Source organism: Pristiophorus japonicus, chromosome 15, assembly GCF_044704955.1.
Source record: "Pristiophorus japonicus isolate sPriJap1 chromosome 15, sPriJap1.hap1, whole genome shotgun sequence".
NCBI lineage: Eukaryota > Metazoa > Chordata > Chondrichthyes > Pristiophoridae > Pristiophorus > Pristiophorus japonicus.
In genome coordinates this window covers 63,548,088-63,572,275 of record NC_091991.1, presented here as the reverse complement: position 1 = coordinate 63,572,275, position 24,188 = coordinate 63,548,088, and the positions used below count along the sequence as shown (strand labels likewise).

The 24,188-nt window shown below is 42.5% G+C and overlaps 1 protein-coding gene across 2 annotated transcripts in view; it reads right to left on the bottom strand.

The window, feature by feature from the left end:
- Window positions 1-24,188, bottom strand: part of atxn10 (ataxin 10) — a 321,911-nt gene that overhangs the window by 77,361 nt on the left and 220,362 nt on the right. For both annotated transcript variants that reach the window (XM_070900534.1, XM_070900535.1), the window contains one exon: window positions 2,054-2,117. In XM_070900534.1, coding sequence (XP_070756635.1) covers window positions 2,054-2,117 — 64 coding nt within the window. The remainder of the gene's footprint in view (window positions 1-2,053; window positions 2,118-24,188) is intronic.

Sequence of the window (24,188 nt, the reverse complement as noted above, 5' to 3'; positions counted from 1 at the left end):
CTAACAATATTTCAAAAGTGGATAGTCAAGGTGCTATAGGAGGGAGGAACTTAACACAATCACAATCACTAAGGAGGTGGTATTCAGTAAGATAATGGGACTAAGGCAGATAAATCCCCTGGACCTGATGGCTTGCATACTGGGGTCTTAAGAGAAGTAGCGGCAGGGATAGTGGATGCATTGGTTGTAATTTACCAAAATTCCCTGGATTCTGGGGAAGTCCCAGCAGATTGGAAAACTAGAAATGTAATGCCCCTATTTAACAAAGGAGGCAGACAAAAAGCAGGAAACAATAGACCAGTCAGCCTAACATCTGTGGTTGGGAAAAAGTTTGAATTCCATTATTAAAGCAGCAGCAGAACATTTGGAAAATCAAAATTCGGTCAGACAGAGTCAGCATGGATTTATGAAGGGGAAGTCATGTTTGACAAATTTGCTGGAGTTCTTTGAGGATGTAACGAACAGGATGGATAAAGGGGAACCAGTGGACGTGGTGTATTTGGACTTCCAAAAGACATTTGACAAGGTGCCACATAAAAGGTTACTGCACAAGATAAAAGTTCACGGGGTTGGAAGTAATATATTAGCATGCATAGAGGATTGGCTAACTAACAGAGAGTTGGGATAAATGGTCCATTCTCTGGTTGGCAACCAGTAACTAGTGGGGTGCCGCAGGGATCGGTGCTAGGACCCCAACTATTTACAATCTATATTAACAACTTGGAAAAAGGGACTGAGTGTAATGTAGCCAAGTTTGCTGATGATACAAAGATGGGAGGAAAAGCAATGTGTGAGGAGGACACAAAACATCTGCAAAAGGACATAGACAGGTTAAGTGAGTGGGCAAAAATCTGGCAGATGGAGTATAATGTTGGAAAGTGTGAGGCCATGCACTTTGGCAGAAAAAAAATCAAAGAGCAAGTTATTATTTAAATGGAGAAAGATTGCAAAGTGCTGCAGTACAGCGGGACCTGGGGGTACTTGTGCATGAAATACAAAAGGCTAGAATGCAGGTACAGCAAGTGATCAGGAAGGCCAATGGTATCTTGGTCTTTATTGCAAAGGGGATGGAGTATAAAAGCAGGGAAGGCTTGCTATAGCTATATAAGATATTGGTGAGGCCACACCTGGAATACTGCGTGCAGTTTTGGTTTCCATATTTACAAAAGGATATACTTGCTTTGGAGGCAGTTCAGAGAAGGTTCACTAGGTTGCTTCCGGGGATGAGGGGGTTGACTTATGAGGAAACGTTGAGCAGGTTGGGCCTCTACTCATTGGAATTCAGAAGAATGAGAGGTGATCTTATCGAAATGTATAAGATTATGAGGGGGCTTGACAAGGTTAATGCAGAGAGGATGTTTCCACTGATGGGGGAGACTAGAACTAGAGGGCATGAATAAGGGGCCGCCCATTTAAACCAGAGATGAGGAGAAATTTCTTCTCTCAGAGGGTTGTAAATCTGTGGAATTCGCTGCCTCAGAGAGCTGTGGAAGCTGGGACATTGAATAAATTTAAAACAGAAATAGACAGTTTCTTAAACGATAAGGGGATAAGGGGTTATGGGGAGCGGGCAGGGAAGTGGAGCTGAGTGCACGATCAGATCAGCCATGATCTTATTGAAAGACGGAGCAGGCTCGAGGGGCCATATGGCCTACTTCTGTTCCTATTTCTTATGTTATCAGGAGTAACATTTCCATGCGCAATTTCTGGCCAGTCGGTCGACTCTGCCAACGATTGCTTTTTCGTGGCTGGCACAGATGGCCTGTCAACACATACGCTGACAGACTGCAAGTTCCAGATTTCACACATACGCACGCACATGTGGCAATCCCGAACTTGCAGTGGATTTCAACGGAGGTATGATGGCATACTCAGAGTATGCGCCGCCATATCGACCGCAAAATCCAGGCCAATAGGGACAAGAAATTTAAATGCTGAAACGTTGATTTCTCTGTTTAGGGGGCAGAGGTATGGAAGGCAATGTTCAGCTGAGGTGATGTAAGGGATTCTTTTATAGAAAATCAAAACAAGTCAGTACTGCAGAAAAGGATACAAGGATTGTTCTCATCGATGCTGCAGTTGTCCAGGATGAGTGGAATGCCACCTAATTCACGAACCTATACAGAACAGAAGAAAAAAAAAAAGTTAAACTCAAATCTAGCATAGTAATGATTTTTACTGTAGTTTTCCAGACATCAGTTAGGCTGTTCTATAATACGGAGTGTACTGTGGAGCGTATCAAGCCCTGCATGACCCTTCCATTTCTTATCCCCTTCCCAAAGAGGGTGGGAAATACTGTTCCTGGGTTGAGTGAGCAGGCTCGTGACCCATTTACCCCTGGTCTCTGTCAACTGTGCTCGGTGGTATCAGGCGCTCCTGGCCACTGATATTCGTTGAGTAACTCGTGGCCTGGGTCCCTCTCGCCCTAGCAGAGCAGACAGCTCATCATCACTAGCACCAGCTGCGTGGATTTATACAGAAACATTCTCACTCAATTGTACCTGTCCACCTGGGCGCCCTCCACTCGGCACTTCGGTGAAGTTTGGCAGTTTACTGCATGAGGCAACTGCACACATAAATCCATACCCTCCATTTCACACTAGTTTTGAAAAGTTCTGAAAATTAAAAAAATGGAGGGGTGAAAAATTATAAAACAAAAATGACGTTTTTTGGCCGTAATATAAACAAATCTGAATAGCAAACCCTCAGAGGGAGAATCCAGGTTTAAGATGATAAGGCATTCCTTTTTTTGTAATATTCCAGATTGAAGTTGTTCTACACACAAGCTCTGAATAGTGCTCTTGCATAGCTCACTTTAAATGATTTACAAGTTGACATCAAGTTTTACGAGTCTATCCAGTCTAAATAGATGAGGAAGCTAAATATTCAAATGCAAATCATTAAGCGTAGCATCACAATCACACTAATCTAAAGATGCCATTCGTTATTAAGGGCCCAATTTTGTCCAACCCGTTTTTTTGGCGCACTGGCCCTTTATGCGCCGACTTTGTGCGCTGGAAAGGGCGCCAAAAAACTTTCTTAGTATCCTGGCCCCTCTGCCAAGTGTCCCGGGTTCTGGCGCGGTGTGGGGGGGGGGGGGCGGAGCTACAGCCCTGCGCTGAAAACACTGCCGACAGCTGTCCGCATGCGCAGTGGAGTCTGCGCGCATGCTCCTCGCCCTCCCAGCATGTCCTGCAAGCTGTCAGCAGGACACGATGTTCGCCGCCCCTAGCCGTGGCCGAATGGTCGCACACGGCTCCCTCCCGATGCCGTGGAGCCCTGCCTTTCCTCTCTTCCCCCCACTCCCGATGCGTCTTTGCCGGTTTCCCCTATCCCTCGTCGAATGGCCTCCCGTACAGGCCGGCCTACTGCCTTCCCCGGCCCAAGGTAGGATTTACCAGAGTTCTTTATTTTTATTTAGTTATTTTAACTTTTATTTGGAATGTTTGGTGCTTGGGTGCAGATCCTTACTTACTTACCTGTGCCGATTTCTTAACTGCTCGAAACGTTTTTCAGAGCTGGCCACATACGCTGACCTAAATTGATTTAGAGTAAGTTTTTGCTGGCCAAAGTGGCATAAATGGACAAAACTGGCATAAGTGTCTGGGAACGCCCCCTTTTGGAAAAAAAACTTTAAAAAATTGTACCTAACTGACTTACTCTGGAGCAAATTTTTTGGGGAAAATGCCATTTTTTTTAAACTTATGCCAGAAAAAATAACTTACTCCAAAAAAATTGATGCAAATCATGGCCAAAATTGGGCCCTATAATAGTATTGTGAGCTTAACCACCCCTTTTAATGATAAATTTATGTAAAACACATCATTGCCCTGTGTTATTAATCATCTGCTTGTCTGCTTTATACACAAAAAGTACAGAGCGACTAGATTTCAGTGAAGCCTGAACATGAAGTTGCAAGTCACTGCACCTATGGACTTTGACATCGCCTGCAAAAGCAGTTAAGAGTGATGGAGCAGGGTGCATTAACAAAAAAGTTAATCAAAATAAAAATCCAGCTGCAAATGAACGACAAGCTCATGCAGGATAGAATGGTTCAATTCAAATTCTCTTTCCTCCTATTAAAACATAGCAATGTGCAAGCTGTTGCCCAAGTAAACTGTAGATTGGCACTGTATACACCAGATCGGAAAGGGATGCAAGCTGAATCACCTCGCCTCTCCTGCTGAGTTCCTGACCTTATCTGTGCTGCTGCACAGGGTGGCACTAAGAGGTCAGCATTTCTCTGCAGAGTAAAAGATTTATTATAGAGGAAGTCCCCAATGGTGATCAGCCAACCACAGCATCGCTGGTTGCCTGTGACCACTCTGATGGTCCAGAATTCTCCATCATAGATGCATGGCGTTGAAGGGTGTGTTCATCAAGGAGCAGGAGCAAAAAAAGGAGTGCATATTTGAGTACATCCAATCATAAGAATATATGTATTCGTAACGTTTTCAGAAGAATATTCCATTTATAAGATTTGGCATTGGAGTTTTCTTCCTGTAATGAAAGGATTGATCATTCATAATTAAGGACAAATCAAAGCCCGTTTTGATTTTTGATGTTTGTGGTATAATGTTGCTGGCATTTTAGTAAAAATCAGCTATATTTTCATTAAATAAAAGTAGCTATTAAAACAAATCTGATTTTTTGGTTTCAGTTTAAGTGTACAACAGTACAATCCACTGAGTAGGCCACACCTACAACATGCAAATACTGAGGCACAACTTTTCTTTGACAGTTGACATAAAAGTTTGTGTGTGACCTTCATACCAAAGTGGACAATACACTAGATTTTACACCTCGTTTAAATTATTTGCAATTGCTGCTGCCAATTAAAAAATATGGTGCCTTGTTTTTAAGTGCACTCCCGAGGAAAGATTGAGTAAATAATTCACTATTTCCTCTGAGAGCTAGTGTCTTACAAATTTATAAACCAATTTTTTTTTGTATGTTCATTAAATTAATCCCCACAATTACTGCATCACACTTCACACCAACTCCTCCTCCTACTCATACACTCTGCACCTCCTACTCACAGCATGATTGCAACTCTCACTTCCCCACCCCTCATATCTTACATACATCTTCACTATTCGCCATGACAGGCACATTCTCAAAACAGCTCAGAAGGCCGATACTAACATTCCCTTCCTTCTTGCAGGAGAAGGTCGCACACAACATGAGGCAGTAGATGATGAGGCCAGAGGTCACCTGAACACCCGCTCCCCACTCAAGGACGACATGCTGGACATCATGAGCAGGGGGCGAGTCACAGGGCTGGACGAGATGTCGCTCAGGGTTTCTTCACACCTTAACTTCTTTTTATCTTCTCAATTCTATCTCACCCTAAACACTCTACATGACAAGTTTCTAAGGACGACAGCATGACTGCACCACACACTAACTCTGCCAATATCTTTGTCAATGCCACACTGTCCCGGCCCACGTAAAGATGATGCAGTCTACAAGCTGGCCTTCAAGGCCCTGAGATGCTCGAGCTTCCTCATCACGGTCAATCGAACCTCTCCTTTCTTCTTCGTTGGCCCACCCCCTCCTCCTCCTTATCCGGCCCGAAAGGCAGACCTACCATAACTGGAATAAACGCTTTGCAAAGCAGATGAAAGCAGTGCAGCACCAGCACAAGGTTGTGAACAGAACTCAGAATTCACTTGTGGAACACAGAAAATAGCCTAAAAAAAAATGTCCCAGAAGTTAACGAGCAGCCTGAAGACAAAGCAGCAACTATCCTGTCCAGAGGGGTAAGCTGTTTAAATAGCGTTCCTACGGGGTCCTTCTGACCATTAACGCCATGAGTTTATCTCGTGATGAGTCAGGTTGTGGGGCAGACCAATTTCACAAAAGGGTCCTACACTTAAATAAGTTAATAATGTTTTAGAATGCATTTGGAGTGCAGCCTACAAAGGCGCAAATTCCAATATGGCAGGCTGTGCACTTATGGCACGAGCGAATTTCTAGGCCTATGATCGTGGTGTCGATATTGTTGAATAGAAAGATGTATACAAAACGGTATACTTAATTTTAGCTTGTACTAGGAACGTTTGACAATTTAAAAACGGTCAGCAAGTATGTCACATCTGAGGCTAAGGTCACAGGAGTAAATCCAGAAACATTCCATATCCATGCTCCTGGATTAAGATTATTTTGAATAGATTTTCTAACACTTCATTTTTAAGGAATTTATGCATTTAAGATTTTTTTCCAAAGCTCTCTCACACAGGCTCAAAAGATTATCCTCCAGCTCAGTGTTCTATAATTCACGATCATGCCCTACACAGATTGATGCCTCCCATTACACAATCTCTTTCTAAGAGTACGTCCAACTCACCTCACCCACTGCAATCTGCAGCATCAATTCTGACAACCTTTATTTATCCATCTTTATTAACCTTTGTAATTGCTTATCAACACATTGATGGGAGGGTAAATTCAGTTCATCCTTGAGGTCACCATTCTCGACCTCTGACCAGGTTATCCTTTAGGTCTTCTGCAGCCATTTAACATGAAAGGCTCCATGGTGTCTGCTCATCCCACTTTTTAATGGCTATGTTTCTTTCCATTAAAAAGCACTAGGATTTTTGTGAAATTCTATATGGAGATTTCAACCTCCATGAAACCCTTCTGCCAATCCAAGTTCTAAATGCACTTCCTGTCTTGTTCTGAGCCCACGTTCCCACTCTGCTGTATTCAGTCCTTGAAGATTCATACAATTATCTTTTTGTTTAACTCTCTTACCATCCAGATTCATTACAGGATCACCTTTACTTTTGACTCTCTGGTTTTTAGCCTGGCTCGACTCTGTCCTGCAATAAGATTCCTAAGATTGAGAACTTTTCCATTATAATAAACTCTTATCGTCTATGTTTAACACTTAATTTATCCCACTTTAACACTTGTTTGCATATTATTCAACCTTATTAATTCATTCTACAAAGTCAAAGAATAATCTTGTCTTTTTGAAGACCCTACACCAACAAATTAATGCATTTGCAGTGAAGGCCTGTTGTAAAAACAGCATTTTTTAAAATTTAAGTTTTTCTCATTGTCTCTCCTCTTTGAAATCTCCCCATACCAACCACTACCCTGGATGGGAGAACAAGCTGTACATTTGCTCGCCAGCCACTGCTAGTGCTACTCCAGCGTCAGAATGTTTACTTTGCGTGTGGGAAAATAGAATGTTTTTCTGATATCGCTTCATTGTTCTGCCTTTGGTGTACATACAATTCTGACTGTTGCTAAGTGAAAGATACAGTGCATCAAAACATGCTCATTTTTTGAGGTCTTGCACTAACCCTCAGGTCAACTGATTGCTGTTACAACCCTGATTTGCAGTCCCTATTGGTGTAATATTTACCAGTCCTAGTTTGTTCCTGACTTGGTAAATACCAGTAAGTACACAAGTCCAGTTAGAAACAACATTTTCTTTGTTGAATGTAACACATTGCAGACAGTGACAAGATTCCACTGAAGCTCTCCCATTATGGTCAAAACAACAGCTTCAAAAAAGCAATGTTATGTTGACAGTTTCAGTAAAACCTTACTATTCGACAGCTTCTCCCAATCAGGTTTCACTATTTTGCTTCATGAACCCTATTCAATGTAATACACCAGGGCTACCAAAATCTTGCTTAGAAACAGAATCGCTAAGGGTCAATTTTATGCTCAGAGGACGAAACATAGAAAGATAGAAACATAAAAATAGGTGCAGGAGTAAGCCATTCGGCCCTTCGAGCGTGCACCACCTTTCCAACTTTCTCTCCATACCCCTTGATCCCTTTAGCCGTAAGGGCCATATCTAACTTCCTCTTGAATATATCCAATGAACTGGCATCAACAACTCTCTGTGGCAGGAAATTCCACACGTTAACAACTCTCTGAGTGAAGACGTTTCTCCTCATCTCAGTCCTAAATGGCTTACCCCTTATCCTTAGACTGTGTCCTCTGGTTTTGGACTTTCCCAACATCGGGAACATTCTTCCTGCATCTAACCTGTCCAGTCACGTCAGAATTTTATATGTTTCTATGAGATCCCCTCTCATCTTTCTAAACTCCAGTGAATACAGGCCCAGTCAATCCAGTCTCTCCTCATATGTCAGTCCTGCCATCCCAGGAATCAGTCTGGTGAACCTTCGCTGCACTCCCTCAACAGCAAGAACGTCCTTCTTCAGATTAGGAGACCAAAACTGAACAATATTCTAGGTGAGGCCTCACTAAAGCTCTGTACAACTGCAGTAAGACCTCCCTGCTCCTATATTCAATCCCCTAGCTAGCTATGAAGGCCAACATACCATTTGCATTCTTCACCACCTGCTGTACCTGCATGCCAACTTTCAATGACTGATGTACCATGACACCCAGGTCTCATTGCACCTTCCCTTTTCCTAACCTGCCGTCATTCAGATAATATTCTGCCTTCGTGTTTTTGCCACCAAAGTGGATAACCTCACATTTATCCACATTATACTGCATCTGCCAAGCGTTTGCCCACTCACCTAACCTGTCCAAGTCACCCTGCAGCCTCTTAGCGTCCTCCTCACAGCTCACACCACCACCCAGCTAAATCTCCTCTGCACCAGGCGTGGTGAAATGGTAAGCTGGTTCTTTATAAATGTTGTGCTACTCTAGATATACACAGAGAGGAATACAGAGGGAATGGACCACTTTTCCACTTTGTCCACCTAATATTCACATACAACAATCCAAGATCAAACATAGCACAGATGCAAAACAAAGTTCTCTGCGCTGTTCCAACAATGTTCCGTAACCACAAGCTAAGAAATGAGTTTCCCCATATCAGCCACCCTTAGGATTGGGCACTGCCAATTCAGTGCAAAACCACTGGCATCTTTGTGCTGTGGACTCATGCCAATTGGAACTAGGTTAGAGATTGGTCAAATGGATTTCACTTAGTGCCCTCATTGCTGGTAGAAAGAGTAAATTTTGATCACATCGGTCAGGTTCTTTCAGTCTCGGACCAAGTTAAAGAACAATATTGTCACTCGGCCATGAGCATTCCTTCTAAATATCAGTATGAAACATAATTAATGTTCTAATGTCAAGGTCTGTTCATTTTGTCAATAATGTTGTTTTAACAGAGTGCTGATGAGATTATTGAGGTTAGTGGCTGAAAGGAGCTTGCCTTTGGCTGCATTTCAAAAGCTGGTTCTTGACTAAAAAACAACTTTCCCTGAAAGGCTTCCCTGTGACTTTGAAGAAGGTCTTGTCATACAAATGGAAAGGATTTAAATGACAAGGCTTCTCTAAATCTGTGGTTGAGAGAGTAACTGAGTGTTCTTACTCAATATTCCTGTCTCATCCTTTTGATCGAGCTCCTAGTGCATTCAGCTTCAAGCGCCCATCCCTCACTTTTTCCTTCTCCCTCTTCCTACCTCACATCCATTTATTTCCGCCTCGCTTCCCAAGCTCTCATGGATTCCCATCCCTGAACCTTACCCATTCAATCTTGCAGTCTCCCGTCCCTGGCCAAATCCTCTCTGACCAGCAGGTCTTGTTCACCAACAAACAATGCAGCCGTGGCTTGGTTTGATCCCTGCGTCTACATCCAAAACCGGCTGGCCTGCAGCACTGGTTGTATTTCCCCACCGCCCAGCACCTCAAAATGTTCATTTTCCTAGCGCACCACCTCCCACCTGAAAAGAGAAGATGGAGGGAAGCTGAAGAGGACAGGTAGGAAAGGAAAAGATGATACAGAACCAGAAGAGACAAGCAGCAACACAGACTTGCCATGAACAATACCACAAGAGATTCGCGAGCAGATTATATATATTGTTCTATGCAGTATCACATCAGTTGGAACGGATTGGAATTCACAGCAATTCCAATTGCTGTTTGGAAGACAAATATGGACATTAAAAACATTCATAATATATTGCATATTTACAACAGGTGGTAGCTGCTGCTCAACCTTTGCCTTAATTACATGTCAATGCCCTGAAGCTGCTTTAACAGTGCCAAGAATATAGGATGAAAACATTTACAACATTCACTAATTATAACCTGCATCAAACCTGTGCTTCCATTAACACCTTCTTACCATTAATCAGCTGTGATTTCTGTCCTCGCAAAAAAATACCGAGTTATTTAACAGTTTGCTGCAATTCAAGATGATGAGAACAGAGGTTTCATTCTGCCTCACATCTTTCATTCTTTCGGCAGGTTTCAAAATGAATGGAAGTCTGATAACCTCCCCTCAGTGCCTCTCTATTGCTGAGATGAGAAACTTGCTATTTAGTGCATTAAGAGCTGTGAACCAGCACCTGATCACTGTGCTGTAGTGCACTGCCACCTCGAGTCAAACTCAAATCGGATTTTTTTTTAAATTACTGGATCAATTTATTAATTAAAGAATAATTAACACCAATTGGTACACTTTATAAAGTTAAAATGTCCCATTTGTGTAACTTTAGCATAAATTTACTACACTGGCACTATGTCAAAACTATCCCATTGCAAAAATAAGGCTACTTTTAAATGACTAAGGTACGATCAATTAATTCTATTTGTAGAAAAAAACCATTAGAATAAAAACTACTCAGTAACCTCATAACTTTTGAAACATTATCACATTATATGTTTAACACAAGATATATAATAGAGGATGGTACTTCCACAAAGAAAGGATTGAATAATACAGGCTTTTCAACATCACAACGTGACATACCATTTTTCAGTAATCTCATTCTAAACTTCCTTCATTCCCCAGAAATTAAGAAATGCGATAAATGTTTGGAGATTGACGTTACCTCTAAAGACATGTAGGAACTAGTTATTCATAATTCTGACACTTGCAAACCCTTTCTAATAACCAGTGTCAAAATTTAGACACTTAATAGGACCTAAATTCAGCCCCAATGAAAAACATCTAAATGCAAGGCTTGCATGGTTGCTAAAGATTATACTAATTAGTCTGGTCATAAAATAGTTTTTCATTACAGTTGTCAAAATGTGAAGTCTACTACTTAGCAGTGAAGCAACTCTAAGAAAATTGCATGTCATTATGAGATTGTCTGTCAAGAGAAAAGGAACGGGCATTAATTTCATTCATACAACCCAGCTCTCCAATGTACTTCCAAAAAGACTTCAGTTCCTACATCCCCCTCCTGAATTGGCAGTAAGAGGCAATTTCTGAGAGTGCGCTGCTCTAGGTCCCACAAAAAGTATTTGTTCAGGGAACTCGAGTCATTTTTGTTTCTACATGTGAACAGCGGCACTGCAAGTTAATGTAGCTTATATTTTGATGTAATGATTTCAAATGGTGTAATTTGGCAAATTTTAGACTAGTTGGTGTCTTTTTTTCTATTCATTCAGGGAATGTGGGTTTCGGTGGCAAGGCCAGCATTTATTGCCAATCCCCAATTGTCCTCGAGAAGGTGGTGGTGAGCTGCCTTCTTGAACCGCTTTAGTTCGTATAGTGAGGGTAGTCCCATAGTGCTGTTAGGGAGGGAGTGCCAGGATTTTGACCCAGCAATGATGAAAGAACAGTAATATATTTCCAGGTCAGGATGGTGTGTGAACTTGGAGGTGGTGGTGTTCCCATGTGCCTGCTGCCCTTGTCCTTCCAGATGGTAGAAGTGGTGGGTTTGGGAGGTGCTGTCGAAGAAGCCTTGAAGAGTTGCTGCAGTGCATCTTGTAAATTATACACATTGCAGCCATGGTGTGCTGATGGTGGAGGGAGTGAATGTTTCACGTGGTGGATCGGGTGCCAATCAAGCCGGCTGCTTTGTCCTAAATGGTATCAAGCTTCTTGAGTTGTTGTTGGAGCTGCACTCATCCAGGTAAGTGGAGAGCATTCCAACACATTCCTAACTGTGCCTTGTAGATGGTGGAAAGGCTTTGGGAGTCAGGAACTGACTCACTTGCCACAGAATACCCAGCCTTTGACCTGCTCTTGCAGCCACAGTATTTCTACAGCTGGTCAATGGTGACCCCCAGGATGTTGATGGTGGGGGATTCGATGATGGTAATGCTGTTGAATGTTAATGGGGTGGTGGTTAGACTCTCTCTTGATGGAAAAGGTCATTACCTGCCACTTGTGTGGCGTGAATTTTACTTGCCACTTATCAGCCCAAGCCTGAAAGTTGTCCTGGTCTTGCTGTAAGCGAGGATGGACTGCTTCATTATCTGAGGAGTTGCGAATGGAACTGAACACTGTGCAATCAGCGAACATCCCCACTTTTGACCTTATGTTGGAGGGAAGATCATTGATGAAGCAGCTGAAGATGGTTTGGCCTAGGACATTGCCCTGAGGAACTCCTGCAGTGATGTCCTGGGGCTGAGATGATTGGTCTCCAACAATTACAACCATTTCCTTTGTACTAGCTATGACTTCAAGCCAGTGGAAAGTTTTCCCATTGATTTCAATTTTACTAGGGCTCCTTGATGGCACACTTGGTCAAATTCTGCAATGATGTCAAGGACAGTCACTCTCAGTACCTGCCACAAGCCCATCGAAGATTCAAACCTTTTTTAAACATCAAAAGGTGGCTTCCTATCGGTCTGTAACAAATAGAATACCCGGACACAAATGATAAGAAGCAAACACACCCTAATCTCTCAGCAGGTGTCATCAGAATTTCTTCACTTTATTCTTTAAGCAGGTGGTCCAGACAGCCAAATGCTTAAATAGCACTATTGATTTACAGGGAGAAAACAAAACATACTTACCCAGAGGTAAATACCAATTACATTTCTTTCTCTTACAATGACCTCCTCTGTTGAATGGAAACATTATGCAAGTTATGCATTTGTGTTCAGTGTGGATTTGCTTTTTTCAATGTTAATAATACCTTTCACAGTTCTGCAGGTTTTTGGAATAAAACCTTTTTGCTTTATGTCCTTGGATTTGTTACCTGTCACTTGCTTTGTTCTGTGTGGTCACATTCTATTTGTAACTTTTTTCTCTCTCTTGTAATTTTATTAAAATAGTGCCCTTTAACCAAGTGCTTCTTTCCCTCAATACACTCTTCCTGTACTTTCAAAATAACTTTCAGCACAGAAACCATTTTGAATCTCTATTTGGATTCACACTTTTTATAAAGTTTATGTCTCCCTTTACACTGGAGCATTTTTAAACAATGTTTAGTACTCTGACGTGAACTTGGTGGCTTCTCTCTCTCTCAATTGTTTCTCTTAACTCCTGGAGTTAATTCTGCTCACAAGCAGGTTCATGTCCATTTCTGTTTTTTCTGCAAAGCAAATTTCTCCTTTCTTATCTCAACACCACCCCTCCCCCGACCCCACAAATACTGCAAGCCCGATGTTTCGAAAGAACAGCTTTTGAGGACCTGAACTGAGTTTTGGTACAAAAATAAAACAAAAACATTTCCTTCAATTCTTTTCTATAGTTTTCTAAAGTTTGATTAGAAAAATGTCCCAATCATTCTTTATATTCCTCCCATTCTAATGTAAAACTTGCATTACTAAAAATCACATTTGTAGTATGGAAGCTGTAAAATAAATGATCAATACTATAAGAGTGTAGTTTCAAAAAAGTGAAAAGCCATCTTGTAGTAAAAATCAGACTTGCATTTAGACCATTCACGACCTTAGGATGTCCCAGAGTGCTTTACAAACAATGAACTATCTTGATATCTCTCAAACAAGCACATGTTTCCTACAATACAACAGTGACTACACTTCAAAAAAAGTACGACATTAGCTGTAAAGCATTTTGGGGCGACCTGAGGACATGAAAGGAGCCATATAAATGCAAGTTCTTTATTTATTAACTCAGGTTATGGTGGCAAAAAAGGCATCAGAAAACTTGCGGTGTGAATTCTGCAGAGAATCTTCTACTGTCTGAGAGGTCAGGACAGTCCAGGGCTCAGTTTTCTAAGTCAATCCACAGGTTGGACAAGTGTTTACACCCAAAATGCTACGTGTCTTTTCTTTTTCAGATGCTGACAGATCTGTTGTATATTCCCAGCATTTTTATTTTTTATTTCAGATTTCCAGCACGTGCAGCTTTATTTATTTTTTTTAAATAGTTGCTTGGGTTACATGTCATCCAGTTTTGGTTCTTGATCAAGGCTCTCAATAAGTTCCAAGAGTTAAAACTATTCTATTCTGGTCCACAGAAAATTGCAGATACATTAGCCATAATTTTCCAAAGCTCTTTAGATTTAGGAAATATGCCTATGGATTGAAAATTGCAAATGTTAACTCCATTATTTAAGAAGGGAGGAAGCAACCAGGTAACTGTAGACCTGTCAGTTGTGGGGAAGTTGCTGGAATCTATCAGGGACTAAGCACTTGGACAAGCATGAGCTGATGAGAGTCAGCATGGACCTGCGAACGGTAGGTCATGCCTGACTAATCTAGTTGATTTATTTAGAGGTGGTCACTAACATGGTGGATAGGGGAGTGTCTATGGATGTTGTCTATATGGACTTTCAGAAGGCATTTGATGAGGGTTTGTGCACAAGATCATTAGCAAAAATGTAAGTGCATAGAATTGGAGATAACCTTGTGGCATGGATTGATAACTAATTGGGAAGAAGAGAAGAGTAAGGATAAAGGGAACGTTTTCTGATTGGCAGAATGCAATAAGTGGTGCTCCCCAAGGATCTGTACTGGGGTCTCAACTTTTCACAATATATATTAATGGCTTGGTAGTGATTTGGAAGACGCAATAAAGGACTGCATATCCAAGTATATAAATGACACCGAGTTAGGAGGAATAGTAAGTTTTGTAGATTGGAGTAGGAAGTTATAAAGGGACATAGACAGATTATGGAAATGGGCAAAATTATGGCAAATGGAATTGAAGGGAAGTGTGAGGTCATCCACTTTGGATCTGAGAAACACAAATCAGAATATTTTCTTAATGGTGAGAGACTACAAGTGATGGCGACGATCGCATTCAGGCATTCACATACACAAATCATGAAAAGCTTGTCGACAGGTACAAAAAGCAATCAAAAAGGCTAATGGAATGTTGTCCTTTATCTCAAGAGAGTTGGAATACAAAAGTGCAGAAGTGATGCTTCAGATGTACAGAAGCTTAGTCAGACCTCACCTAGAATACTGTGTTCAGTTTTGGACACCACAAAGCCTTGGAGAGAGTCCAGATTCACCAGAATGATACCAAGGCTTAAAGGGCTAAATTATGAAAACTTGGTTGTATTCCCTGGTGTTCAGAATGTTGAGAGTTGTCTAACTCAGGTGGTTAACATGATTTGGGATACAATAGGATAGATAGCAAAACATTTCTCTGGTGGGAAAATCAAGAACAAGGGGCCACAATGGTATCTTGGCCTTCATTGCAAAGGGGATGAAGTATAAAAGCAGGGAAGTCTTGCTACAGCTATACAAGCTATTGGTGAGGCCACACCTGGAATACTGCATGCAGTTTTGGTTTCCATATTTACGAAAGGATATATTGCTTTGGAGGCAGTTCAGAGAAGATTCACTCGGTTGATTCCGGGGATGAGGGGATTGACTTATGAAGAAAGGTTGAGTAGGTTGGGCCTCTACTCATCGGAATTCAGAAGAATGAGAGGTGATCTTATCAAAACGTATAAGATAATGAAGGGGCTTGACAAGATGGATGCAGAGAGGATGTTTCCACTGATAGGGGAGACTAGAACTAGAGGGCATAATCTTAGAATAAGGGGCCGCCCATTTAAAACCGAGATAAGGAGAAATTTCTTCTCTCAGAGGGTTGTAAATCTGTGGAATTCGCTGTCTCAGAGAGCTGTGGAAGCTGGGACATTGAATAAATTTAAAGACAGAAATAGACAGTTTCTTAAATGATAAGAGAATAAGGGGTTAAGGAGAACGGGCAGGGAAGTGGAGCTGAGTGCATGATCAGATTAGCCATGATCTTATTGAATGGCGGAGCAGGCTCGAGGGGCCGTATGGCCTACTCCTGCTCCTATTTCTTATGTTCTTATAATCTTAAGATTAGAGTTAGACCAGTTAGAGTGAAATCTGGAAGCACTTTTCCATATAAAGGGTAGTAGAAATCTGGAACTCTGTCTCCTAAAAGACTGTGGAAGATGAATCAATTGACATTATCAAAACTGAGATTCATCAATTATTATTAGGTAAGGTTATCAAGGGATACGCAACAAAAGTAAATAAATGAAGTTCAGGTACAGCTCAGCCATGGTCTAATTGAATGGTGGAACAAGCTTAAAGGACTGAATGGCCTACCCCTGTTCTTATGTCCCTATGTGCACCTGGTTTGAAGTTCAATCAAATTCACATTTTTTACAGGGATAGAAATAACCAGCCCATCCAACAATCCAGAACAGGTTAAATAGAAAAATACAGGCAGACAAGAACACATTTATTGTTATCTGTCCCAGGGCCATGAATGCCAAGTATGTCAGGTATGCATTATTCAATTTGAGAATGTATTGCAAAGAACATAATAAAGCGTATTTTACTGATGCTGGGCTCCAGCATGGCTTCAAGAACAGTAATGGGTTGACTGTTCAGACCACAATTGTGGCAGCCACATTCCAGAGATCGAATTTGTCATTTACATGACTGCATAACCATAGACCATTGTTCTACACAGGCCTGATATCCACTTACATCTCACAATTAAACAGTCATGCTTTTAAATCCAGTCTATGATGCAAATAAATCTGGGAAATTATACAGTAACACAGGAAACAACCAACTTGTTAAGCAAATTATTTGTCTCCTCATTCAGGAAATTCCCTTTTAATCCCCCCTTTCCCAATACCTAACTAACCAAGAAGGTGGGCAGATAGCCTGCTGCCAGGCCTCTCCTGCTCTGTGGTACTGAGGTGTACAAGAGTGACCCCGATTGATCTGGTCACCAATTGGCAGGCATACACTATTGTATGTGATTGTGCAAATGTTTTGCAGCAGGCTGCCACAGGGTGCATGTCACTAATTCTGAAACTGAAGAAAACCTGGCTCAAGAAATATGCGCATCTGAATGCTACCCTGACGAATGCACATTTCTTTGAGGCAACTTTTCCCCTCACTTTCAGAGTCAGTGATCGGTCAATGAGCATCTGCATTTCAGCCAATAGCGAGCAGAGCGAGATTTGGGAAAGACAGCGAGGTAAAGACATACAATTAAAAAAACAAAAGAAAGAATTTGCATTTGTATAGCACTTTACCAATCAATTGATTACTTTTGAAGTACAAACACTTATTTAGGAAAACATGTCAAGCAATCTGCACACAGCAAAGTCCTACAAATATCTACTATAAACCCACCGACTCCCACAGCTACCTTGACTACACCCTGCTTCCTGTAAGGACTCTATTCCATTCTCTCAGATTCTCCGCCCCTGTCGCAGCTGTTCTGATGATGCCACCTTTCATACCAGTGCTTCCGATAGATCTTCCTTTTTCCTCAACCGAGGATTCGCTTCCACCGTGGTTGTCAGGGCCCTCGGCCGTCTGTCCCATTTCCCACACTTCTCCTCTCACCCAGAACCACGATAGGGTTCCCCTTGTCCTCACTTTCCACCCCACCAGCCGACACATTCAACGGATTATCATGCGCCATTTGTGTCACCTCCACGTGATGCCACCAAAAAACACATCTTCCTCTCCCCCCCCCACCCCCGCCACCCCCACCCTGCCTCCCGCCTTTCAGCATTCCAAATGGATCGTTCCCTCTGCGACACCCTGGTCAACTCCTCAATCACCTCCAACACCCGCTCAACAAGCTTCCCGTGCAAGTGCAGGAGATGCAACACCTGCCCTTATACCTCCTCCATTCTCACCATCCAGGGTCCCAAACACTCCTTCCATGTGAAACAGCGATTTACTTGTACTTCTTTCAATTTAATATACTGTACTCGCTGCTCACGATGCGGTCTCCTCTACATTGGGGAGACCAAACGCAGATCGGGTGATTGCTTTACGAAACACCTCCGTTCAGTCTGCAAGCATAACCCTGAGCTTCTGGTCGCTTATCATTTTAATTCTCTGCCCCGCGCTCCCACTCTGACCTTTGTCCTCCTACGCTGCTCTAATGAAGCTCAACGGAAGCTCGAGGAACAGCATCTTATCTCTCCATTAGGCACTTTACAGCCTTCGCAACTCAACACTGAGTTCAACAATTTCAGATCATAACCAACTTTTTGGACAGCAGCTGTTGACAATTCTGCTATTGCCATTTATACCTCCTCTAGACCAATCTTTTGTTTCTTTATTTGTCTCATTACCATCTCCTTTTGTCTTGCATTATCATCCCTTTTGTCCTTTAATCCACCCTACCAGAGGCCTTCCATTATGTTCTTTCCTCCCCTGCCTCTGTACTTGCTTAAAGCCTGTGACATCGTTAACTTTTTCCAGTTCCAATGAAAGGACATCGACCTGAAGCATTAACTTTGTATCTCTCTCTACAGATGCTGCTTGACCTGCTAAGTATTTCTAGCATTTTCTGTTTTTAGTCTGACAAATAGTAAATGAGGTGATTTACCAGTTAATCTTTTCTTTTAAAGGTGATTTTTGATGGAGGCATATTGATCGGATACCAGGCGTACACTCTCATTTTCAAAAAGCACCATGGGATCTTTCATATTCACTGAATAAGCAGACTGGGCTGAAGTTCAAAGTCACAGCTACTACCTTGCACCTCAGACAATGTAGCGCCCATTCTGTACCATACTGCGCTGACGTACCAGCCAGGATATTTTAACTCCTGAGCCATCTTTCAGATGAGAACTAAACCGAGGCTCTGTCTGCTCTCTCAGGTGGACGTAAAAGATCCCATGGCATTATTTCGAAGAACAGCAGGGGCGTTTCCCTCGATGCCCTGGCCAATATTTATCCCTCAATCAACATCGCTAAAACAGTTTATCTGGTCATTATCTGGTGCTTAGTTAAAGCACCAAAGCATCTCTGAAAACAAGACTGCATTCCCTTCTGGCTGATTTCACTGTTGGGAGTGGTGGAGGAAGAAATTGATTCAGCATGAGTCGCAGGCAAGCTCCCACATTCTCCGAGGCCTTTTTGGAGGTACTGCAAGGAGGGAAGCTCCCTTTCCAAGAGACCCATTTGCTCCATTGGTAGCAGACTCGGAATGATTTTTGTCGCACTCTTTTAGGGCCTCCTCTCTGCTGTCAGAATGGCAAGACGCTCTTTGAACTGGCATTTAGCAGCAGGCGGTGAAACACAATTGCAGGCAATTGTGCCCAGCCCCGCCCCCACCAAGCAAATAGCCTCATCTCCATAATTTGGTACGGGTTCTGGGCCTTTGGGGTTGGGCAGAGAGGAGTGTGCCAGACCCCAGGAATTTCAATCCTCAGTGTTCACAGGCCAATACTTGCTGCCACGCCGAAAAATCATCTTATCAATGAAAAAAGTCAGTCTTATCAGGAAACTCAGCTGTGGAGATACTCAGACACTAGAATTATAGTGCCAATATCATCAGAACAAAAACAAGCATAAGAATGCAATCAACCAGGGCATTCATTTAGGGTGAAGTCACCAGAATTTTCTTCAGCACAGTTACACTCCACCTGGTTTTATACTGGTAAACTGAAGCTGTCTTATTTCAAATGAATTCAACAAGTGTAATTCAGTTACAACTCGTACTTCAACTGACTACAGGGATTTAGGCAAGTTGCATCAAGGAGAAGAAATATTTTAGAAAAGCAAAGATTTGAAATATATGAAGGTAATGTTACATGGCTAGGTTGTAGAAAGGTCCGACTCCTCTGGTGTGTTGCCAAGAGATGGGCCAGCTGATTCAAAATCAAATCAAATTGGCAGTTTTGTGGGCAGGATTTGAAGGAACGTGCAGCGTTATTCTGCACCAGAAAGCCAAAGCTCGGAGCTCCACAACATGCACACCATTGTAACAAATTCATAACAAATACACATTGAAAGCTGCAGCATAAATGAGGCTTGACATACACCTAGCACTGCTGGCCAAATTGGCACAATTACTGTGAGAACCCCAAACTTTACTGATATTGACAACATCTGAAGAGAGAGAAAATGACAGAATTTTAAACAGCAGGAATCCCTGCAATGTAAACACAACAATGAGAAGGAATAAAACACCAACCAAATGCTTGACTTCAGTAGACTTAATTCCTTCACAAAAGAGACCACTTGAAAAACCGCACTGGGCTCTTGTATTCAAAAGCAGCCACCGCTGTGATCGCTGTGGAATGGAATTAAGTATCAGACAATGATGAGCCATTTCAAGACTGACAAACCGTGTCCTTTTCGACAGCTGCATAAACGTAGCATCCACAGCTGGCTATTGTTTGCTGCATACTTCATTAGGAATCATTAGACAGAAAGAACTGATGTAATGAGCAGTGACAGCATCTCCTTTGTTATCTATTTGTTAATAGTAGCTGGTGGAATTCAAAACCAAAAAGAAAATCCAACTTAAGATTTTATTTAATTTGTCCAACTGAACAACATATCAATTCAGAATTTTCATTCATTGATTAATTGAAAAATCTGGTGTATTGCGTCTCTGCCTGCATTTTTTCTCTACTGTTCTGCCCATACTGTGCAATGTCTCCAGATCTCCGAAAATGCTGTGAAAACTGCAACCAGCCGCAAAGAGCTTCACAAGATTGCCCCAGGTGATTCTCCCAGTCTCTTTCTACCAAAATAATGCAGCTATTATCACTGAATCATATAATTTTATGGCATAGGCCATTCAGCCCATTGCACCCGTGCTAGTCTGCCGAGTCCCATAGCCTTTGGGATTAAGCCTATGTCTACCTCTCAAGCTAGGAGTGAGCTGCTGCTTCAAGACTTTGTGCTATCATGCCATACATTCCGAATCTGAAAAGCAACTAAACACATGCTGCAATGAAATATCTTCAGAGTGATCATCATCCATGAATGTCATTCAAAGAATTAAAAATGTTTGTCTTCCTCTTTTGTTTGAACAGGTTTGAGGAAGTTATTTTGCCTTAATGGTGAGGCAAAAGAATCATACTAAGTGCAGAAAATACAAATAGTTAACCAAGAAGCACTGCAGCAACCTGCTCTCTAATTTAGCTACCCTGTACTGAAACCTGTTAGACCCAATAACCTTTGTGGTTAGGATCTGGAATGCACTGCCTGAAAGGGTGGTGGAGGCAGATTCAATTGTGGCTTTCAAAAGGGAATTGATAAGTACCTGATGGAAAAAAATTGCAGGGCTACGGGGAAAGGGCAGGGGACTGGGACGAGCTGAGGTGCTCTTGCAGAGAGCCAGCATGGGCTCGACGGGCCAAATGGCCTCCTTCTGTGCTGTGGCCATTCTTCTATGTTAATGTTCTCATGATCAGTTCTCCCTGATAAACACGAACTACAATGTTATCAGATGGAGTATTGGATCTCCTATTCTCCTGGCTCCTTCATCACATTCAGACACCTCACCTCTATTTCTTGCACCCCTCCAGTCTCTCCTTTAAGATCATAATCCACTGCCCTTTGTAAGCACCTTCCTTCTTGAAACTGCGTACCTCTTGTCCAATTTCAGCCTCTGCATTAAACGATTCCTCAACCACAGTGACTTTGATTTCCACCTGAACGTAGCCGACTCAACTTCAACGAGTTCCTTGTCCTCCAGGCGATCCTTGACACCATCCCCCACGTTGGCTCCCTTATGCAAGCTTATGACCGCCCCCAATCTCATCAACACATGGACTTATGTGACCTCTCATCATTTACAGAGCACTCGCCAAATACTTCCGCATCTCCATCTTTCTATTCATCCCTTGCCTGCCACAAATTTTCGTTGTCACTTTCTTCCATTGAAATTGCTACCACCCAACTCATTCTCAAACACCTTCGCTAATTACAATTATTCCTTCCTCCGCCACCTGTGATGGCAGATATCTCCACAGTTCTTCTCATTTCCAATGTCCTCATCTCCCTTTGATCCAAGACTGCCTCCAATGCACACCACTCTTCCTGGTACAATAACCACCTCCGTGGCCTTGTATTTGTGGTTCACAAGCTTGAACCCAACTTGGTAACTGATGAGCCTGCCCACGGTCAGATCTAGTTAGGCCACCTCAAGCTGTACCATAACGCTCTCTCCTGGCCAAAATTGCTTACTATTCCAAGTTCAAAGCCGAAAATCATTTAAACCCATTAGGGCGGGGGATTTTCAACTGCCCGCTTCTTGCCTGAAAAACATGAGGACAAGAATTGAAAATGGGGGGAGGTGTGGGACATCTCAGTCAACCCACTGACACCAAAGCCCACCTGATGCAATTTTCAGACATTTTTCAGCCTGTTATGTATTTAACCTCTTGTAACCTGCATTACACCTGTCCACCAGAGGGCCTACCTGTTGGAGTCCCAAGGGATCCCAGCATCCCTTGGGAGTACAGTATATAAGCAGGCCTCCCATGAGGTACCTGCACTCTGGAACTACAATAAAGGAGCGAAGGTCACATTTGATCATTACACACAGTACTCGGTCTGACCATTTATTATGAGTATAACACAGCCCATTTCCTGGAACAGGCGGGAGGGAGGCTGCTTAAACATTCAAATCGGGGTCCTGCGCCTGTTGTCAGACCCCGATTGCAATTTTCAGGTACAATGAAAAAGAGGCAAATGTTCCACCGATTTGTGCCAGGCATTAAGCGACTTAAAGGTCCATTCAAAGAATGGTGCAGGAAAGTTCTAGTTTTATTTTTTGGTGGGCTCAGGAGGTGCAGGAGTGTTCATCCTGGGCCCCCAAATAAACTCTGATCCACAGCTGGCGGGTTACGGCACCCCTGGGATTGCCTGCAGGCTGACTCAACATGCAAGCTACCTTCCCACAACCAGTGAGCTGCAGGAAGGCACACGATTGGTGATTTCATCCTGGTACAGTGAAATTTCTCTACTCTTCAGCACCACTCTGACCAGTTCCACTTTCCCATCTGCTCAATTTGTCTCATTTCTTCCCTCCTTAATCGGAAGATTGGGATATTTTTTGTTCCATAAGCTCCATAAAAATGCAAGTTATTCCTGTGGGAAGACAACCATTGGCAGAATGGGACGATTGGCCATAAATTCACTGAGAGAAAAATCTTTTGTCATGCGGAAATTTGGCATCCAAGATCTATAAGAACATAAGAACATAAGAAATAGGAACAGGAGTAGGCCATATGGCCCCTTGAGCCTGCTCCGCCATTCAATACGATCATGGCTGATCTGATCATGGACTCAGCTCCACTTCCCTGCCCGCTCCCCATGAACCCATATCGTTTAAGAAACTGTCTATTTCTGTCTTAAATTTATTCAATGTCCCAGCTTCCACAGCTCTGAGGCAGCGAATTCCACAGACTTACAACCCTCAGAGAAGAAATTTCTCCTCATCCCAGTTTTAAATAGGCGACCCCTTATTCTAAGATGGTGCCCTCTAGTTCTAGTCTCCCCCATCAGTGGAAACATCCTCTCTGCATCCACCTTGTCAAGCCCTCTCATAATCTTATACGTTTCGATAAGATCACCCCTCATTCTTCTGAATTCCAATGAGTAGAGGCCCAACCTACTCAACTTTTCTTCATAAATCAACCCCCTCATCTCCGGAATAAACCTAGTGAACCTTCTCTGAACTTCCTCCAAAGCAAGTATATCCTTTCGTAAATATGGATACCAAAACTGCACGCAGTATTCCAGGTGCAGCCTCACCAATACCCTGTATAACTGTAGCAAGACTTCCCTGCTTTTATACCCCATCCCCTTTGCAATAAAGGCTAAGATTCCATTGGCCTTCCTGATCACTTGCTGTACCTGCAAACTAACCTTTTGTGTTTCATGCACAAGTACCCCTAGGCCCCGCTGTACTGCAGCACTTTGCAAATTTTCTCCATTTAAATAATAACTTGCTCTTTGATTTTTTTCTGCCAAATTTAATATAAAATGAGCATTGCTCCATTCCTGAAATAGCTGCAAATAACAGTCTTTTTCTTGGAAATTAACAAGTCCTAACAAAAGACAGGCAATACTGTCAGCATGCCAGTCCAGAAAGATAATTGTGTTATATAGCTGCACTGTAATGGGACGTCCTGCTCACTAGTGGTTGTCTTGGTTGGTGTCACTGTCCTTGCCTGATGACATGTAGGCTGAAACAATGGTTTAGAAGTTGGTTTGGGTGGGCGTGAGGAAGTGGGGCTGTGCCGAGTGAGTCTCCAAGAATGAGATCCAGACTGTGGGGTATTTTTCCCAATTCCATACCGAGGCCAAAT